A 20,815-nucleotide genomic window follows, 5' to 3' on the forward strand; every position below is an offset into this window, starting at 1 on the left:
CTGTCTCCTTTCCATCTAAAAAAAACCTTCCACTGCACTGAAGTCAGGGCCAAAGTCAAAACCAAAGACAAAATGAGCATCAGTGAGAGAAGACCTTGTAACTAAAGACTCTCTCTACAGTACAAGCATACTGGGACATCATGTTCAGATAAAGCACTGTGGGCTAGGTCTACATAAGGGTGCTAATTTAAACTCACAAGAGCTCTGACTGATACATAAAGCTTATTAAAGAGCAGTAATACTATCAAGAACAGTGTTTAAAAAAATGTATTTCACCTTTCTTTAACCAGGTAGGCCAGTTGAGAACAAGTTCTCATATACAACTGCGACCTGGCCAAGATAGAGCAAAGCAGTGCGACAAAAAACAACAACCAGAGTTACACGTGGGATAAACAAACGTACAGTCAATAACACAAAAGAAAAATCTATATACAGTGTGTGCAAATGGCGTAAGGAGGTAAGGCAATAAATAGGCCATAGTAGCGAAGTAATTACAATTTAGCAAATTAACATTGGGGTGATAGACGTGCAGATGATGATGTGCAAGTAGAAATACTGCTGTGCAAAAGAGCAAAAAAAAGTACATAAAAACAATAGGGGGATAAAGGTAGGTAGTTGGATGGGCTATTTACAGATGGGCTGTGTACAGCTGCAGCCATCGGTAAGCTGCTCAGATAGCTGATGCTTAAAGTTAGTGAGGGAGATATAAGTCTCCAACTTCAGTGACTGAGATAAGGCGGAGCTTTACCTAGCAAAGACTTATAGATGACCTGGAGCCAGTGGGTTTGGCGATGAATATGTAGCGAGGGCCAGCCGACGAGAGCATACAGGTCGCAGTGGTGGGTGGTATATGGGGCTTTGGTGACAAAACGTACGGCACTGTGATAGACTGCATCCAGTTTGCTGAGTAGAGTGTTGGAGGGTATTTTGTAAATGACATTGCCGAAGTCGAGGATCGGTAGGATAGTCAGTTTTATGAGGGTATGTTTGGCAGCGTGAGTGAAGGACGCTTTGTTGCGAAGTAGAAAGCCGATCATAGATTTAATTTTGGATTGGAGATGCTTAATATGAGTCTGGAAGGACAGTTTACAGTCTAGCCAGACACCTAGGTATTTGTAGTTGTCCACATATTCTAAGTCAGAACCGTCCAGAGTAGTGATGCTAGTCGGGCGGGCAGGTGCGGGCAGCGATCGGTTGAAGAGCATGCATTTAGTTTTACTAGCATTTAAGAGCAGTTGGAGGCCATGGAAGGAGTGTTGTATGGCATTGAAGCTCGTTTGGAGGTTTGTTAACACAGAAGAAGGGTCAGATGTATACAGAATGGTGTCGTCTGCATAGTGGTGGATCAAGGAATCACCCGCAGCAAGAGCGACTTCATTGATATATACAGAGAAATGAGTCGGCCCGAGAATTGAACCCTGTGGTACCCCCATAGAGACTGCCAGAGGTCCGGACAACAGGCCCTCCGATTTGACACACTGAACTCTGTCTGAGAAGTTGTTGGTGAACCAGGCAAGGCCGTCATTTCAGTCATTTGAGAAACCAAGGCTGTTGAGTCTGCCGATAAGAATACGGTGATTGACAGAGTCGAAAGCCTTGGCCAGATCGATGAAGACGGCTGCACAGTACTGTCTTTTATCGATGACGGTTATGATATCGTTTAGTACATTGGGCATGGCTGAGGTGCACCCGTGACCAGCTCGGAAACCGGATTGCACAGCAAAGAAGGTACGGTGGGATTCGAAATGGTCAGTGATCTTTGTTAACTTGGCTTTAGAAGACTTTAGAAAGGCAGAGCAGGATGGATATAGGTCTGTAACAGTTTGGGTCTAGAGTGTCACCCCCTTTGAAGAAGGGGATGACCGCGGCAGCTATCCAATCTTTAGGAATCTCGGACCATACGAAAGAGAGGTTGAACAGACTAGTAATAGGGGTTGCAACAATGGCGGCGGATAATTTTAGAAAGAGAGGGTCCAGATTATCTAGCCCAGCTAATTTGTAGGGGTCCAGGTTTTGCAGCTCTTTCAGAACATCAGCTATCTGGATTTGGGTGAAGGAGAAGCTGGGGAGGCTTCAGCAAGTAGCTGCGGGAGGTGCAGAGCTGTTGGCCGGGGTTGGGGTAGCCAGGAGGAAAGCATAGCCAGCCGTAGAGAAATGCTTATTGAAATTCTCAATTATCGTGGATTTATCGGTGGTGACAGTGTATCCTAGCCTCAGTGCAGTGGGAGGATGTGCTCTTATTCTCCATGGGCTTTACAGTGTCCCAGAAGTTTTTGGAGTTAGAGCTACAGGATGCAAATTTCTGTTTGAAAAAGCTAGCCTTTTCTTTCCTAACTGACAGTGTGTATTGGTTCCTGACTTCCCTGAAAAGTCGCATATCACGGGGACTATTCGATGCTAGTGCAGTATGCCACAGGATGTTTTTGTGCTGGTCGAGGGCAGTCAGGTCTGGAGTGAACCAAGGGCTATATTTGTTCTTAGTTAAAAAAAAATTGAAAGGGGCATGCTTATTTAAGATGGTGAGGAAATTACTTTTAAAGAACGACCAGGCATCCTCTACTGACGGGATGAGGCCAATATCCTTCCAGGATACCATGGTCGATTAGAAAGGCCTGCTCGCAGAAGTGTTTTAGGGAGTGTTTGACAGTGATGAGGGGTGGTCGTTTGACCGCGGACCCATAACGGATGCAGGCAATGAGGCAGTGATTGCTGAGATCCTGATTGAAAAGAGCAGAGGTGTATTTGGAGGGCAAGTTGGTCAGGATAATATCTATGAGGGTACCCATGTTTACGGATTTAGGATTGTAGCTGGTGGGTTCCTTGATAATTTGTGTGAGATTGAGGGCATCTAGCTTAGATTGGAGGACGGCCAGGGTGTTAAGCATATTCCAGTTTAGGTCACCTAACAGAACAAACTCTGAAGATAGATGGGGGGCAATCAATTTACATATGGTGTCCAGGGCACAGCTGGGAGCTGAGGGGGGTCTATAAGAGGTGGCAACGGTGAGAGACTTATTTCTGGAGAGATACATTTTTTAAATTAGAAGCTCGAACTGTTTGGGGATAGACCTGGAAAGTATGACAGAACTTTGCATGCTATCTCTGCAGTAGATTGCAACTCCTCCCCCTTTGGCAGTTCTATCTTGACGGAAAATGTTGTAGTTGGGTATGGAAATCTCTGAATTTTTGGTGGCCTTCCTAAGCCAGGATTCAGACACGGCAAGGACATCAGGGTTGGCAGAGTGTGCTAAAGCAGTGAGTAAAACAAATTTAGGGAGGAGGCTTCTGATGTTAACATGCATGAAACCAAGGCTTTTTCGGTTACAGAAGTCAACAAATGAGAGCGCCTGGGGACACACAGGGCCTGGGTTAACCTCTACATCACCCGATGAACAGAGGAGGAGTAGGATGAGGGTACGGCTAAAGGCTATCAGAACTGGTCGTCTAGTGCGCTGGGAACAGAGAATAAAAGGAGCAGATTTCTGGGCGTGGTAGGATAGATTCAGGGCATAATGTACAGACAATGGGTATGGTAGGGTGCGGGTACAGTGGAGGTAAACCTTGGCATTGAGTGACGATAAGAGAGGTTGCATCTCTGGAGGCCCTAGTTATGCTAGGCAAGGTCACCGCATGTGTGGGAGGTGGGACAAAAGAGCTATCTGAGGCATGGTGAGTGGGACTAGGGGCTCCGCAGTAAAAGAAAACAATGATAACTACCCTAAACAACAGTATACAAGGCATATTGACATTCGAGAGAGACATAAAGCAAGGCAGAAAGCAATCACATGTGTTGATTGGGAGAGCTAGCTAAGACAACAACGGGTAAGACAACAACAGCTAATCAGCTAAGACAACAACAACAGGTAAAATGGCGATGAATGGGCAGAGAGGGTCAGTTAACTACACACAGGGCCTGAGTTTGAGGCTGGGGCTGACAGATAAGCAAAATAAACAAAATGGAGTATTGTGATTAATGAACAGTCCAGCAGGCATCAGCTATGTAGCAAAGTGATCATAGGGTCCAGTGAACAGCAATAGATGAAACAGGGAAGCCGTTAGATAGTCGTTACTACACTAACCGGGAGATGCGCCTGGCTCGAGGCTAACTGGTGCTAGCTTTGGGACAAGGGGATCACCGTCGGCAGACCAGTCGTGATGGATCGGCGGGGCTCCGTGTCGACAAAGGGTCCAGGCCAAATTGGCAAAAGAGGTATTGTAGCTGGAGTAATTTTGTTTGCTAGCCGGGAGATGCGCCTGGCTCGAGACTAACTGGTGCTAGCTTCGGGACAAGGGCATTAGCCACTATAGCCACTCCGGTGCGTCCAGTGCAAAGGTCCAGAGCTTATGGCAGGAATCCGGTGATGTAGTGGCTTCTAGTCATGTTAGTGAAGAGTCCGGGAGGCATCAGCTGTGTTGCTAAGTGATCATAGGGTCCACTGAAAGGCCGGGAAATGGGCCTGGCTCAAGGCTAGCTTCGAGGCTGGGCCACTCGGTAGCAGCTAGCTAGCTGCGATGATCCGGGGTCATTGTCCAGAGCTTACGGCAGGAATCCGGTGATGTAGTGGAGAAAAGCAGTCCGATATGCTCAGGGTTGATATCGCGCTGTGCAGACTGGCAGGTACTATACAGGCTAAAAGTGGCTGGTGTCTGAGCTAAAGGTAAAGGCGCTAGCAGTGGCTAACAATGACTAAATAGCTAGTAGCTGATTAGCTGGTTAGCTGCTGATGACTAGCTTCTGATGAGGGTTCTAGCTATAAGGTCTAAAAATAGCAGATACGTATCACATTGGGTGAGGCAGATTGCCGGAAGGTATATTTAATTTAAAAATGGAAAAAGATATTTAAATAAATGTAAATATATACAAAAAAAATACGAAAAAAACGGGACAACAACAAACACGTCCGCACTGCTACGCCATCTTGTGCGGGTTCCTTCTTTTTTTCTCAAGTGGGTGAAGTAAAATGCCCTCATTTTTCTTGATGATGACCACTAAATAGGGTATAATATATTATTAAATGGGTAGTTTGGGTCCTGGATACTGATTGGCTGAAAGGTGTGGTATATCAGACATTATTAACTTGTTGGTTCGAGCCCTGAATGCTGATTGGCTGACAGCTGTGGTATATATACTGTTCTAATTACGCTGGTAACCAGTTTATAATAGCAATAAGGCACCTCGGGGGTTTGTGGTATATGGCCGAAATACCACGGCTAAGGCCTGTATCCAGGCACTCCGCATTGCATCGTGCAGAAGAACAGCCCATAGCCGTGGTATGTTGGCCATATACCACACCCCCGAGGCCTTATTGCTTACATTTAACACAGGTATGACGCAAAAATGCGTGTTTACTGTTCTATTAGTGTTGATAACCAGTTTATAATGGCAATAAGGCACCTCGGGGGTTTGTGATCTAAGGCCAAAATATCACGGCTAAGGGCTGTATCTAGGCTGTACTCCGCTTTGCGTTGTGTCTAAGAACAGTCGTTAGCCATCGTATATTGACCAATGTACCGCACCCCCCAGGCCTTATTGCTTAAATATAAGTTTATATTACAAGTAAAGGTACAATCTCTGCATGGTCCTGTAAAGTTTAGCTCAGGTCCAGGGTGTTGTGTGTGGTTTACTGACGTTAACAACTATCCACAAGACGCAGTTAAGGCCTTGCACCAGAGCTATGTAAAGTTCAGCTCCCTCTCCTCAGGCCAAGTTCTCTGTAGTTGTCAAAAACAGCAACACAAACAGCATGAGTCCTGTGGGACAGTATTGTGTTCTGGGGGTTCTCCCAGCCTGACCTAAGCCTGGCCTCTCACCCTGCTGATGCCCTCACACCCAATAACACCGGTGCCGACCGCATGACATGGACGAAATGCCAGCGTCCCTCTGCTCCCCTACATGTTGGCATGATGCGGCGCTGTCACAGATGTGGATACAGATGTCGAGAGAGTTGGAGAGAGCAGATATGATCACAGCACATACAAATGCAAATAGACACACACACACAGTCTTTTACAGCTAACCTTGTGGGGACACACAATTCAGTCCCATTTAAAATCCTATTTTCCCTAACCCTAACCTAACCCTAACTCTTACCCTAACCTTAACCCAAACGCTAACCTGTTAGGGATCCCAAGTAGCTCAGCGGTCTAAGGCACTGCATCATCACAGTGCTACAGGCGTCAGTACAGACACGGGTTCGATCCCAGGCTGTATCACAACCGGCCGCGATTGGGAGTCCCATAGGGTGGCACACAATTGGCCCAGCGTCGTCTGGGTTAGGGGAGGGTTTGGCAGGGGTAGGCCTTCATTGTAAATAAGAATTTGTTCTTAACTGACTGGCCTTGTTAAATAAAAGTTAAATAACTTTAACCCAAATACCTAACCTTAACCTGAACCCAAACCCTAAAACTAACCTTAGCTCCTAACCCTGACACTTAACGTAATTCTAACCCTAACACTAATTCTAACTTTAACCCTAAACCACCTCAAAATAGCATTTTACTTTGTGGTCAAATTTATTTTCATTTACTATTTTTGTGGGGACTTCTGGTCACCACAAGAATAGTTAAACATGTCCACTGGCAGGCCAGGGACACACGTATAAGACTGATGATGTCATAGACAGATCTCTGTGTGGAGGTTGGCCTTACCTTTCCTGATGCTCCTTGGTCCATGGACAAGCTGCAGGATACACAGATAAACAGGACACATTATTACACTGTCCTCATGACAGCTCACTCCAGACACACAGGTAGCATGTTGTCATTCCCTCTCTGCTCGGACAATATGTGGACACACACACACACACACACACACACGCAGGCAGGCAGGCAGGCAGGCAGGCAGGCAGGCAGGCAGGCAGGCAGGCAGGCAGGCAGGCAGACCGCCAGACGCCAGAGATGTACTGCCCTGGTATAAAAACAGCTACCTTGCAGTTATTTTTTTCTGTCCTTGGTGTGTGACCAGCTCTCCAAAGCTCTCTTAATCAGGCGTACTGCATTACAGCTAATGACACTGAGCTGGAGCAGAGCACCACACACACACACACACACACACACACACACACACACACACACACACACACACACACACACAACACACACACACACACACACACACACACACACACACACACACACACACACACACGTATCTCATTGCCCGGAGTGACACTAAATACATTGGCACGCATGGAAAAGCATTTGAAATGGAAATGTATGGAAACCTTGTATGTGGGTCATTCATCTATTCAACTGTACACATGCATACAGATTACATCTACAGAACAGGCAGAACAGATGAAGAGGTACCTATCCTCACAATGGGGAGAAGGCCAATATCTCTGTCTTTATGAGAGTAATTCTAGCTTCTCGTAGCAATCTAAGCAGCCAACAACATAATTACTGATTCAAAGCATGCCGTTGGGGTCAGTAAAGGGAGAGGTGTGGTAAAATCAAAGATGCCCTCTTGAAATGACTCATTAAATCAGGCGCTAATTCAATTAGCGAGCTTTACTTTTAAACACCACCTCCATCACCATCTCCCACCCACCCATACCCTCACCATCTCTCACCCCTCCCTCATCCTCTCCCACCCCCTCCCTCATCCCCTCCCTCACCCCAACCCTCACTCTCCCTCACCCTCTCCCTCTCCCACCCCTTCCCTCTCCCTCTCCTCTCTCTCTCTCTTACCCAGCCACACTGCCGCTGGCGGAGCTCTCGGCGATTTGGGAGCTGGCAATCCACTTGGTCTCCCCAACTACTGTCCTGGCATGTGGCAGGCGCCCCACGTCCTTCACCGTCATCATCAGGTGGCGCGATGACTTGAGCACGCGCACCGCCTCGTCATGGGGGATACCCAGGAAGCTGCACCCGTTCACCTCCAGGATCTGGTCGCCCACCTGGGGTGCGGGGAGGGCACAGAGAGGAAGGAATGGTGGGCGGACTGGCATGGGCATGGGCAGACACTGGGTCACAGTACATAAGTCAGAGGTCACACAGTAGGGGTCAGAGAGGTAGAGCCGAGGTAGAGTACAGACGAGAGTGGTAGGTAACAAACACAGTTGGGGTTAGATTGGTAGATTGATCAGTGCTGAGTTCCAGTGGGAGGTAGATCCTGTTTAGATGTGAGGTCACAGAGTCAGAGGTATTCCTTACTCCTGGTAAGACTGAGAGGTACTCCCCCTATTGAGAGGGCTTCTAGATGCTAATGCAGACAACTCTGTCTACAGATGTGTATCTCTATCTGTAGGGCTCCGTAACCATAACCCTAGGTCTTTCTGCACTCCCCTTGTGGACTCTTACAGTATCTTACCTCGAACCTTAGCAACATGGATCACTAGGCTGACCTCTGATCATCTACAATATTATTATGTGTTAACTGATATAGCACTGTGAACTGTATAGATAAATCACATATGCAGCAGCTAGTGACAGACTACATTAAACAGAGACCAGACAGACTGGCCTTTCAGGGATGGCTAACACTGACCTTTATAAAGTTAGCTAGCTGCAACAAGACCAGGGCCTGTATTCATTAAATGTATCACTAACACAGAGAGGCTGCTGCCTACATACAGACATAAAATCATTGGCAACTCTAATAAATGGATCACTAGTCACTTTATAAATGCCACTTTAATAATTATGTTTACATAGCTTGCATTACTCATTCCATATACTGTATTTCATACCATCTATTGCATCTTGCCTATGCCGCTCGGTCACTGCTCATCCATATAATTTATGCCCTCTTGAAATGACACGTGTCACACCCTGATCTGTTTCACCTGTCTTTGTGATTGTCTTCACCCCCCTCCAGGTGTCGCCCATCTTCCCCATTATCCCCTGTGTATTTATACCTGTGTTCTCTGTTTGTCTGTTGCCAGTTAATTTTGTTCATTCAGACCGACCAGCGATTTCCCCCTTGCTCCTGTCCTGTCTATAATGCCTGTTTCCTAGTTTTCACAGTTTTGACCTATCTGCCTAACCTGACCCTGAGCCTGCCTGCTGTCCTGTACCTTTGCATGCCCGTGTTCGATTTAATAAACTTTTGTTACTTCAACATTGTCTGCACCTGGGTCTTACCTTCAAACCTGATAATATGTACATATTCTTATTCCATCCCTTTACTATTTGTATGTATTAGGTAGTTTTGTGGAATTGTTAGATTACTTGTTGATATTGCTGCACTGTCAGAACTAGAAGCACAAGCATTTCGCTACACTCGCATTAACATCTGCTAACCATGTGTACGTGACCAATAACATTTTATTTTATTTGAGAAGGAGCGCTGATCTAGGATCAGTTTAGCCTTTTAGATCATAATGCAAAAGATTATATGGACAGGGGCACCTGATCCTAGATGGGCACTCCTACTCTGAGACGCTTTATGAATATGGGCCCAGCACTGTTCCTGCCAGAGATTAAGCCAATTTCATCCCTATTCTTTCAAAGCATGCCATTGGGGTCAGTAAAGGGAGCGGTGTGGTAAAATCAAAGCCTGAAAAATACTGTGATGCCCTCACACATTAAATCAGGCGCTTGTGCACTCCCTCACACCCTCCTTCACCATAAGTTTTGCATTTAGAGTTTAATTTGGTGTTTAGCAATGAATCATTATTTCCAGATGTCAGCTGTTCTCACACGGGTAGTTATATTTTATTTCACTCTGCTTAGTCAACCAAATCTCACCAACAACAACTTCAGAAGTCCCTCAAAAGATATTTAGTATATTCAGTGACTGGTATTGAGGTATTATGGGAGTGAGAGTCCCTTGACATGTGTTCTCTCTCTCTCTCTCTCTCTCACATACACTCACTCACACGCACACACACCCAGAAGAGTCTCTGATCAGGCTGAGTCACCACAGAGGCGCCAACTGACAGTGATGGTGTGCTGCATCTCCTGCTGTTGTCATCAAGTTGGCACTGACGCCACTCCCCCCCACCCCTCCTCTCCTCCATCCCTCCTTCCTTATTATAATTTCATTAGGGGGCTTAGAGAAGCTGGCACGGAAAGTACTGCTTCCTCATAGCACATGCGCGCGAGCGCACACACACGGATCAATGCACTGCGTCAAATCAAAGTGTGGGCAAGCCGCCAGGGAGCATCATGGGTAATTAACAAGCAGCGACGCTGGCTGGACCAATGATAATTCTATTTACAAATGAGAGGCCAATCAATGTGGAGATGAATAATAAGCGACTGTGTTTTCTGGAAATTCGACTGAGGCTACAGATGAGTACAACTGGATCGATGGCCATGAAACACAGACCATTGTTTTCCCCACAGACCTCTCTATCGTAAGTCTCACATTGCCATTGATTCCTTCCTATGTCTTCATTGTTCTCTTTCTTTCTCTCTGTCTCGCTTTCTCAGCTTGTGTGCCAACACCTCAACAAGAAAGCAACAACTGGAATCATAACTACAGAAACAGCCTTGGAAGCCAATCAGATCCCAACCAGATATACAGTCAGGGGGAATGGAGCCTGTAAAGCTCTTGGGGTACTGCAGTGGTGGCTATTGGGTGGAGATATAGGAGGATGGCTTGAATGGACTGAATAGAAAGGTATCAAACACATACCATTCCTTTATTCCATTGTAGCCAATACAATGACATGTTCCTCCTATATCTCCACCCACCATCCACCACTAGATAACTGGTATATCACAGTGGCTCTCTGACCAATACACAAACTGTATGAACTAAATCAGGATTTTGATGAAGGCATGGCATGTTAAGTGAATCAGATGGGAGAGAGAGTTGAAAGCTGACCAAAGCTGATCTCATAGCAGTTAGAAATGGTTGAACTACAATATAAAAAACACACCCAACACAGTGACTCTATGGGGTTAGAAAGCACTTGTCTCAGGTGAGGAGAGCTGAACAGACATCCTATTAGATCCCCTTTGAAGTGTCTTTCTTCCCTGACACTGTGCATATGTCCCAAACGGCACCCTATTCCCTACATAGTGCACTACTTTTGACCAGGGCTGACCAGTAGTGCACTACATAGGCAATAGTGTTGCTTTTGGAAAGCATCCTGTATCTGTTTGATCTGGCCCACTGTCTTGAATCCCATTGACATTACAGTGGTAGGGGTGAGACAGTAATGTACTATGTGGCGTAGGGCAGAGTTATTCAAACATTTTCAGCAGTGACCCCATTTCTTCCGCCAGATCTTCTGGGGACCCCATTTTTTCCCCAAGAATTTCTTGTGACAGCAGCCCCCCCCAAATCTAATGACACAACCCTTTTTTACGTCAACAAATTACCTTCAAATAAATGTATAAAAAAATGTTGGGGTAAAAAAAAGAATATATATACAGTGAGGGAAAAAAGTATTTGATACCCTGCTGATTTTGTACATTTGCCCACTGACAAAGAAATGATCAGTCTATAATTTTAATGGTAGGTTTATTTGAACAGTGCGAGACAGAATAACAACAAAATAATCCAGAAAAACGCATGTCAAAAATTTTATGTTTTGAATGTGTGTTTTGGGTAATTGTCATGCTGGAATACCCATCCACGACCCATTTTCAATGCCCTGGCTGAGGGAAGGAGGTTCTCACCCAAGATTTGATGGTACATGGCCCCATCCATTGTCCCTTTGATGCGGTGAAGTTGTCCTGTCCCCTTAGCAGAAAAACACCCCCAAAGCATAATGTTTCCACCTCCATGTTTGACGGTGGGGATGGTGTTCTTGGGGTCATAGGCAGCATTCCTCCTCCTCCAAACACGGCGAGTTGAGTTGATGCCAAAGAGTTCCATTTTGGTCTCATCTGACCACAACACTTTTACCCAGTTGTCCTCTGAATCATTCAGATGTTCATTGACAAACTTCAGACGGGCATGTATATGTGCTTTCTTGAGCAGGGGGACCTTGCGGGCGCTGCAGGATTTCAGTCCTTCACGGCGTAGTGTGTTACCAATTGTTTTCTTGGTGACTATGGTCCCAGCTGCCTTGAGATCATTGACAAGATCCTCCCGTGTAGTTCTGGGCTGATTCCTCACCGTTCTCATGATCACTGCAACTCCACGAGGTGAGATCTTGCATGGAGCCCCAGGCCGAGGGATATTGACAGTTATTTTGTGTTTCTTCCATTTGCGAATAATCGCACCAACTGTTGTCACCTTCTCACCAAGCTGCTTGGCGATGGTCGTGTAGCCCATTCCAGCCTTGTGTAGGTCTACAATCTTGTCCCTGACATCCTTGGAGAGCTCTTTGGTCTTGGCCATGGTGGAAAGTTTGGAATCTGATTGATTGATTGACAGGTGTCTTTAATACAGGTAGCAAACTGAGATTAGGAGCACTCCCTTTAAGTGTGTGCTCCTAATCTCAGCTCGTTACCTGTGTAAAAGACACCTGGGAGCCAGAAATCTTTCTGATTGAGAGGGGGTCAAATACTTATTTACCTCATTAAAATGCAAATTAATTTATAACATTTTTGACATGCATTTTTCTGGATTGTTTTGATGTTATTCTGTCTCTGACTGTTCAAATAAACCTACCATTAAAATTATAGACTGCTCATTTCTTTGTCAGTGGGAAAATGTACAAAATCAGCAGGGGATCTAATACTTTTCCCCCTCACTGTAGATATACAGTTGAAGTCTGAAATTTACATACATTTTAGCCAAATACTTTTAAACTTAGTTTTTCACAATTCCTGTCATTTAATCCTAGTAAAAAAATCCCTGTCTTAGGTCAGTTAGGATCACCACTTTATTTTAAGAATGTGAAATGTCAGAATAATAGTAGAGAGAATGATTTATTTCAGCTTTTATTTCTTTCATCACATTCCCAGTGGGTCAGAAGTTTACATACACTCAATTAGTATTTGGTAGCATTGCCTTTAAATTGTTTAACTTGGGTCAAACGTTTCGGGTAGCCTTCCACAAGCTTCCCACAATAAGTTGGGTGAATTTTGGCTCATTCCTACTGGCAGAGCTGGTGTAACTGAGTCAGGTTTGTAGGCCTCCTTGCTCGCACACGCTTTTTCAGTTCTGCCCACAAATTTTCTATAGGATTGAGGTCAGGGCTTTGTGATGACCACTCCAATACCTTGACTTTGTTGTCCTTAAGCCATTTTGCCACAACTTTGGAAGTATGCTTGGGGTCATTGTCCATTTGGAAGACCCATTTGCGACCAAGCTTAAACTTTCTGACTAATGTCTTGAGATGTTGCTTCAATATATCCACATAATTTTCCGTCCTCATGATGCCATCTATTTTGTGAAGTGCTCCAGTCCCTCCTGCAGCAAAGAATCCCCACAACATGATGCTGCCACCCCTGTGCTTCACGGTTGGGATGGTGTTCTTCAGCTTGCAAGCCTCCCCCTTTTTCCTCCAAACATATCAATGGTCATTATGCCCAAACAGTTCTACTTTTTTTCATCAGACCGGAGGACATTTCACCAAAAAGTACGATCTTCGTCCCCATGTGCAGTTACAAACCGTAGTCTGGCTTTTTTATGGCAGTTTTGGAGCAGTGGCTTCTTCCTTGCTGAGTGGCCTTTCAGGTTATGTTGATATAGGACTCGTTTTGCTGTGGATATAGATACTTTGTACCCGTTTCCTCCAGCATCTTCACAAGGTCCTTTGCTGTTGTTCTGGGATTGATTTTCACTTATTGCACAAAAGTACGTTCATCTCTAGTAGACAGAACGCGTCTCCTTCCTGAGCGGTATGACGGCTGCGTGGTCCTATGGTGTTTATACTTGGATACTATTGTTTGTACAAATTAACATATTACCTTCAGGCATTTGGACATTTCTCCCAAGGATGAACCTGACTTCTGGAGGTCTACAATTTTTATTCTGATGTATTGGCTGATTTCGATTGATTTTCCCACGATGTCAAACAAAGAAGCACAGAGTTTGAAGGTAGGCCTTGAAATACATCCCCAGGTACACCTCCAATTGACTCAAATTAGCCTATCCAAGCAGTTTAAAGGCACAGTCAACTTAGTGTATGTAAACGTCTGACCCACTGGAATTGTGATACAGTGAATTATAAGTGAAATAATCTGTCTGTAAACAATTGTTGGAAAAATTAATTGTGTCATGCACAAAGTAGATGTCCTAACCAACTTGCACAAACTATAGTCTATTAACAAGAAATTTGTGAAGTGCTTGAAAAACGAGTTTCAATGACTCCAACCTAAGTGTATGCAAACTTCCGACTTCAACTGTATATATGTACAGTGCCTTCAGAAAGTATTCATACCTCTTTGATTTATTCCACATTTTATTGTGTTAGTTTGAATAAAAAAAATGATTAAATACATTATTTTTCTCACCCATCTACACACAATAACCCATAATGACAAAGAGAAAACATGTTTGTAGACATTTTAGCAAATTTATTGAAAATGAAATACAGAAATAACTCATTTACATAAGTATTCACACCCGTGAGTCAATACTTTATCGAAGCACCTTTGGCAGCAATTACAGCTTTGAGACTTTCTGGGTCTCTAAGAACATTCCACACCTGGATTGTGCAACATTTACCAATTATTATTTTCAAAATTCTTCAAGCTCAGTCAAATTGGTTGTTGATCATTGCTAGACAACCATTTTCAAGTCTTGCCATAGATTTTCAAGTAGATTTAAGAAAAAAATGTAACTCGTCACTCAGGAACATTCACTGTCTTCTTGTTAAGCAACTGCAGTGTAGATTTGGCCTTGTGTTTTAGGTTATTGTCCTGCTGAAAAGTGATTTAATCTCCCTGTCTGGTGGAAAGCAGACCGAACCAGGTATTCCTCTAGGAATTTGACTGTGCTCAGCTCGATTCCATTTTTTTTTATCCTGGGAAACACCCGTCCTGAACATGATTTTTGAATGACTACACTACCGGTCCAAAGTTTTAGAACACCTACTCATTCAAGAGTTTTTCTTTATATTACTATTTTCTACATTGTAGAATAATAGTGAAGACATCAAAACGATGAAATAACACATATGGAATCATGAAGTAACCAAAAAAGTGTTAAACAAATCAAAATATATTTTATATTTAAGATTTTTCAAATAGCCACCTGTAACGGCTGTCGTCGTAATGAGACCAAGGTGCAGCGGAGGATGTGTGTTCATCTTGAAATTTAATTGAAAAAGAGAACACTTTACAAAAATAAACCAAAGACGACAGCAAAACAGTCCTGTCAGGAAAAACTCTAAACAGCAAACAATCACCCACAAACCCCAAAGGAAAAACAGGCTGCCTATGTATGACTCCTAATCAGCAACAACGAACTACAGCTGTTTCTGATTGGGAGCCACACACAGCCAACCAAAGAAACAAACCAACATAGAAAAATAAACATAGAATGCCCACCCATGTAACACCCTGGCCTAAACAAAATAGAGAAAAAAAAAACCTCTCTATGGCCAGGGCGTTACACCACCCTTTGCCTTGATGACAGTTTTGTACACTCTTGGCATTCTCTCAACCAGCTTCATGAGGTAATCACCTAGAATGCATTTCAATTAACAGGTGTGCCTTCTTAAAAGACTTCACTTGAAGAAACTTACAAAGTTCTTGAAATGTTCCGTATTTACTGACCTTCATGTCTTGAAGTAATGACGGACTGTCATTTCTCTTTGCTTATTTGAGCTGTTCTTGCCATAATGTGGACTTGGTCTTTTAGCAAATAGGGCTATCTTCTGTATACCACCCCTACCTTGTCACAACACAACTGATTGGCTTCAAGCGCATTAAGAAGGACAGGAATTCCACAAATGAACTTTTAAGAAAGCACACCTGTTAATTGAAATGCATTCCAGGTGACTACCTCATTATGCTGGTTGAGAGAATGCCAAGAGCGTGCAAAGCTGTTATCAAGGCAAAGGGTGGCTATTTGAAGAATCTCAAATATAAAATATATTTTGATTTGTTTAACACTTTTTTGGTTAGTACATTATTCCATAAGTGTTATTTCATAGTGTTGATGTCTTTACTATTATTCTACAATGTAGAAAATAGTAAAAATAAAGAAAACCCTTGAATGAGTAGGTGTTCTAAAACTTTTGACCGGTGGTGTACCTCATCTCTGTACCCCACACATGCAATTATCTGTAAGGTCCCTCAGTCGAGCAGTGAATTTCAACTACAGATTCAACCATAAAGACCAGGGAGGTTTTCCAATACCTTGCAAGGAAGGGCACCTATTCATAGATGGGTAAAAATGAAATAGAAGACATTGAATATCCTTTTGAGCATGGTGAAGTTATTAATTACACTTTGGATGGTGTATCAATACACTCAGTCACTACAAAGATAAAGTTGTCGGGGAGGAAGGAACATTTCCCCTTGAGGCCAATGGTGACTTTAAAACAGTTAGAGTTTAATGTCTTTGATAGGGGTAAACTGAGGATGGATCAACAACATTGTAGTTACTCCACAATACTTACCTAAATTACAAAGTGAAAAGAAGGAAGCCTGTACAGAATATAACATATTCCAAAACATGCATTCTGTTTGCAACAAGGCAATAAAGTAATTCTGCAAAAAATGTGGTCAAGCAATTACCTTTTTATCCTGATTACAAAGTGTTATGTTTGGAGAAAATCCAATACATTACTGAGTACCACTTTCCATATCTTCAAGCATAGTGGTAGCTGCATCATGTTATGGGTATGTTTGTAATCGTTAAGCAGTATTATTACAAACAGAGTGAGTCCATGCAACTTATTATGTGACACATTTTTACTGCTGAACTTTCTGTTGACTCAAGATATTTCAGCTTTTCATTGTGTATTAATTTATGAATATTTTGAAAAAACTTAATTCCACTTTGACATTATGGGGTATTGTCTGTAGGCCAGTGACAGAAAATCTCAATTTAATCAATTTTAAATTCAGGCTGTAAATTACAACAAAATGTGGAAAAGGTCAAGGGGTGTGAATACTTTCTGAAGGCACTGTATACGTAACATTTTGGCGAGCCCACTGTAGTTCCGGGTCGTGACCCCGACTTTGAGTACCACTGGTGTAAGGGGAAGATTGCTTTACTGTGAGATTGGAGAAGGGGATGAGGAGATGTGAGATGAAATGATCCCAAGACAGTGATTCCTATACAATCAGACACTCTCTATTCCCATCTTGTGGATTGAAGTGTCTTCACTTCGTTGTGCCTCTCTGGGCCTCAGTGTTGCTGTCTTTTTCGGTATCCACTCGCTCTTTTTATGTCTCTCTTACAGTATCTCTCTCTCATTGCCTTCATCTGTCTCTCCCTCTCTCATCCCTCTACAATACAGTACAAGGGTCCAGGCTGTGACAGAGCAGCGTTTGGCATTTGGCCACCCACCTCTGTTCCTCTACACTCGGGCAGCCGTAACATTTCACTCTCGTCTGTTCTCCAGTGAAGGGAAAAGAAGAACAGGGAAAAGATTAGATATAGACTGGCGCCGTGCCCATTTGTCCAACTCTGCTCTATGACATGCAGCATTTTTCTTTTAAAACAGGATTCCCTAAGTGAAGGAAGGCAGCAGGGGGGTTGGGGAAATAGGGAGGTGTATGTTTGGGGGATGCCTAGATCTTGCCATACTCCTGAGAAAAGACAACTGAGATGTCAGACTTTTACTGGATGGTGTTAAACTTTTATAAAGTCTCTGTCTTCTTTATACCTCTCTCTCTCTCGCTGTCTCTCGCTCTCTCTCTCTCGCTGTCTCTCGCTCTCTCTCCCTCGCTGTCTCTCGCTCGCTGTCTCTCGCTCTCTCTCTCTCTCTCTCGCTCTCTCTCTCTCTCTCGCTCTCTCTCTCTCGCTCTCTCTCTCTCGCTCTGATCAGAGCTTAGAGAAGAGTCTTCAATCAGCCTGAGTCACCACAGAGATGTCACCTAACTGTGATGGTGTGCTGCATCTCCTGCTGTTGTCATCAAGTTGGCACTGACACCACTCTCCCCCCTCTATCTTCTATCCCTCCCTCATTATAATTCCATTTGGGGGCTCAGTAGTGCTGAGCGATTACTGCTTTTTGAAGTTGGTTTGCTTTCGGTTCGATTATTACAAAATAATCACGGTTTTCGATTTCGGTTTTGATAAAATATTTTTACATTAAATGCACTATGCATTATGTGGTTTGAATGCTGTAACAACACAGAATCAAACAACTAATACAACTTCCATGATAGTAGTGACTGCCCATAACTGCTTATCACTAATTTACCATCATTTATTCACATTACTTTACTTTAATACACTATTTCAGTTATTGTGTGTTACATTTGTTTTACATCTATTGCATGACTATTATTTCATTCAAATTCATCATCTCATCTCTATAGAGCTGCCTATGCTGTCTGACAAAATCACTATTTTAGTCATTCTTGAAAGTAAATAAGGCATACTTTTATGGCTGCTGAACACCAATTATCAATCTTAGACCATGCATTTTCAGGTAGAGATACCTCACGAAGCAACTGCTCTCTATCCCTCTCGATCGCGCGTTCTTCTGCCTCTTCTCTGTCTCAGAATGGACAAATAGGTGTGCATTGGATTATGGTAATTGTAGTTAATTACTATGTTTTCTGAGCTAAATTATGTAGAATATTGACCTGTTGGAAACTACAACTCCTTACTACATCGCACAGTTCAGGCTTGATCTGATTTATCTGTAGAGATTTATCAGTCAATTAGTTGTTTAAAAAACAGAAAATAACGAACACATTTCTGTTAAGTATTCAGCACTAGGGCTCAGAGAAGCTGGCATGGGAAGTAAGTACTGCTTCGTACACACACACACACACACACACACACACACACACACACACACACACACACACACACACACACACACACACACACACAAAGATCAATGTGCTGCGTTTGATCAGAGCATGGCCAAGCTGTCAGGGAGCATCCTGAGTAATTAACCAGCAGCGACGCTGGACCAATGACAATGATATTTACAAACGAGAGGCCAAGTTTCAAGTTTCAATGTCACAAGCACAAGTACAGTGAAATGCCTTTCTTGCAAGCTCTAACCTCAACAATGCAGTAATCAATAACAATGTAATACTAAAAATAACAAGGTAGAACTAAATCACACAAGATATAAAAATAAGAACAACACAAAGTAAGTGGGCATACTATATACAGGGTCAGTTCCAGTACCATATATACAATGTGCAGGAATACTGGATCGAAAGAGGTAGATGTACAGGGGTAAGGTGACTAGGCATCAGGATATGATAAACAGAGTAGCAGCAGCGTATCTGATGATTGTATGTGAGTGGGTGTGTGTAGAGTTAGTATACATTTATGTGCATATGTGTGTGTGATAAAGTGATGTGATGGAGTGTTTGTGTGTTGGAGTGTCAGTGTGCGTAATGTGAAGGGCCCTGTAAGTGTGCCTAGAGACAGTGAAAAAATAAGAATAAAATACAAAGATCAACTCAGATAGTCCTGTAACCATTTTGTTAGCCATTTAGTAGTCTTATGGCATGGAGATATAAGCTGTTCAGGAGCCTGTTGGTGTCAGACTTGATGCACCGGTACCACTTGCCGTGCGAAAGCAGAGAGAACATTCAATGGCTTGGGTGGTTGGAGTCTTTAACAATTTTCCGGGCCTTCCTTTCACACCGCCTGATATAGAGGTCCTGGATGGCAGGGAGCTCGGCCCCAGTGATTGGGCTGTCCGCACCACCATCTGTAGCACCATGCGATCGAGGGCAGTGCTATTGCCATACCAAGCAGTGATGCAGCCAGTCAAGATGCTCTCAAAGGTACAGCTGTATAACTTTGAGGATTTGAAGGCCGATGACAAACCTTTTCAACTTCCTGAGGGGGAAGAGGCACTATCGCGCCCTCTTCACAATTGTGTGGAGGTGTGTGGACCATTTAAATTCTTAGTGAATTGGACACCGAGGAACTTGAAGCTCTCGACCCGCTCCACTGCAGCCCCGTCGATGTGGATGGGGGAGTGTTCGCCCCCCCCCCCCCCATTTCCTGCAGTCCACGATCAGCTCCTTGGTCTTACTGACGTTGAAGGAAAAGTTGTTGTTCCGCCCCACAATGCCACGTCACTGATCTCCTCCTTGTAGGAGGGGACTAAACACACACCCCTGTGGGGCCCCTGTGTTGAGGGTCAGCATGGCGGAGGTGATGTTGCCTACCCTCACCACCTGGGGTCGGCCCATCAGGAAGTCCAGGATACAGTTGCAGAGGGAGGTGTTCAGACCAAGGCTCCTAAGCTTGGTGACAAGCTTGGAGGGGACGATGGTGTTGAAAGCTGAGCTGTAGTCAATGAACAGCATTCTTACACAGGTATTCCTCCTATTTGGGTGGGAGAGGGCAGTGTGGAGTGCAATTGAGATTGTGTCGTCTTTGGATCTGTTGTGGCGGTATGCAAATTGGAGTGGGTGTCTGGGATGATGGAGTTGATGTGTGCCATAATCAGCCTCTCAAAGCACTTCATGATTACCGCAGATGTGAGTGCTACAGTGTGGTAGTCATTGTGATATGAAGCCATACATGCTGACCATACCACCCGGGTTGTGTGATTGAGCATTGCAAAATACATTTACATACACTATATACACAAAAGTATGTGGCCACCCCTTCAAATTAGTGGATTCGGCTATTTCAGCCACACCCGTTGCTGACAGGTGTATACAATTGAGCACAAAGCCATGCAATATACATAGACATACTGTCACAACTGTCTTCAATTGGAGAAATGGACCAAGGTGCAGCGGAAGTGTGGATACTCATGTTTTTAATGTTGAAAACAAAAGGAGTAGAGCATCCACTGAAAACCAATAAACAAAACAATGAACAGACTTACGATGTGACGGTGTGGCAGGCTAT

General features: G+C 43.8%; 1 protein-coding gene across 1 annotated transcript in view; it reads right to left on the reverse strand.

Moving 5' to 3' along the window:
* Nucleotides 1–20,815, reverse strand: part of LOC115160285 (whirlin-like) — a 169,109-nt gene that overhangs the window by 52,770 nt on the left and 95,524 nt on the right. The window contains exons 4-5 of the mRNA XM_029710646.1: nt 7,690–7,898; nt 6,649–6,679 (exon numbers count right to left, since the gene is read on the reverse strand). Of these exons, the coding sequence (XP_029566506.1) occupies nt 6,649–6,679; nt 7,690–7,898 (240 nt within the window). The remainder of the gene's footprint in view (nt 1–6,648; nt 6,680–7,689; nt 7,899–20,815) is intronic.

Source organism: Salmo trutta, chromosome 23 (genome assembly GCF_901001165.1).
Source record: "Salmo trutta chromosome 23, fSalTru1.1, whole genome shotgun sequence".
Classification (NCBI taxonomy): Eukaryota; Metazoa; Chordata; class Actinopteri; order Salmoniformes; family Salmonidae; genus Salmo; species Salmo trutta.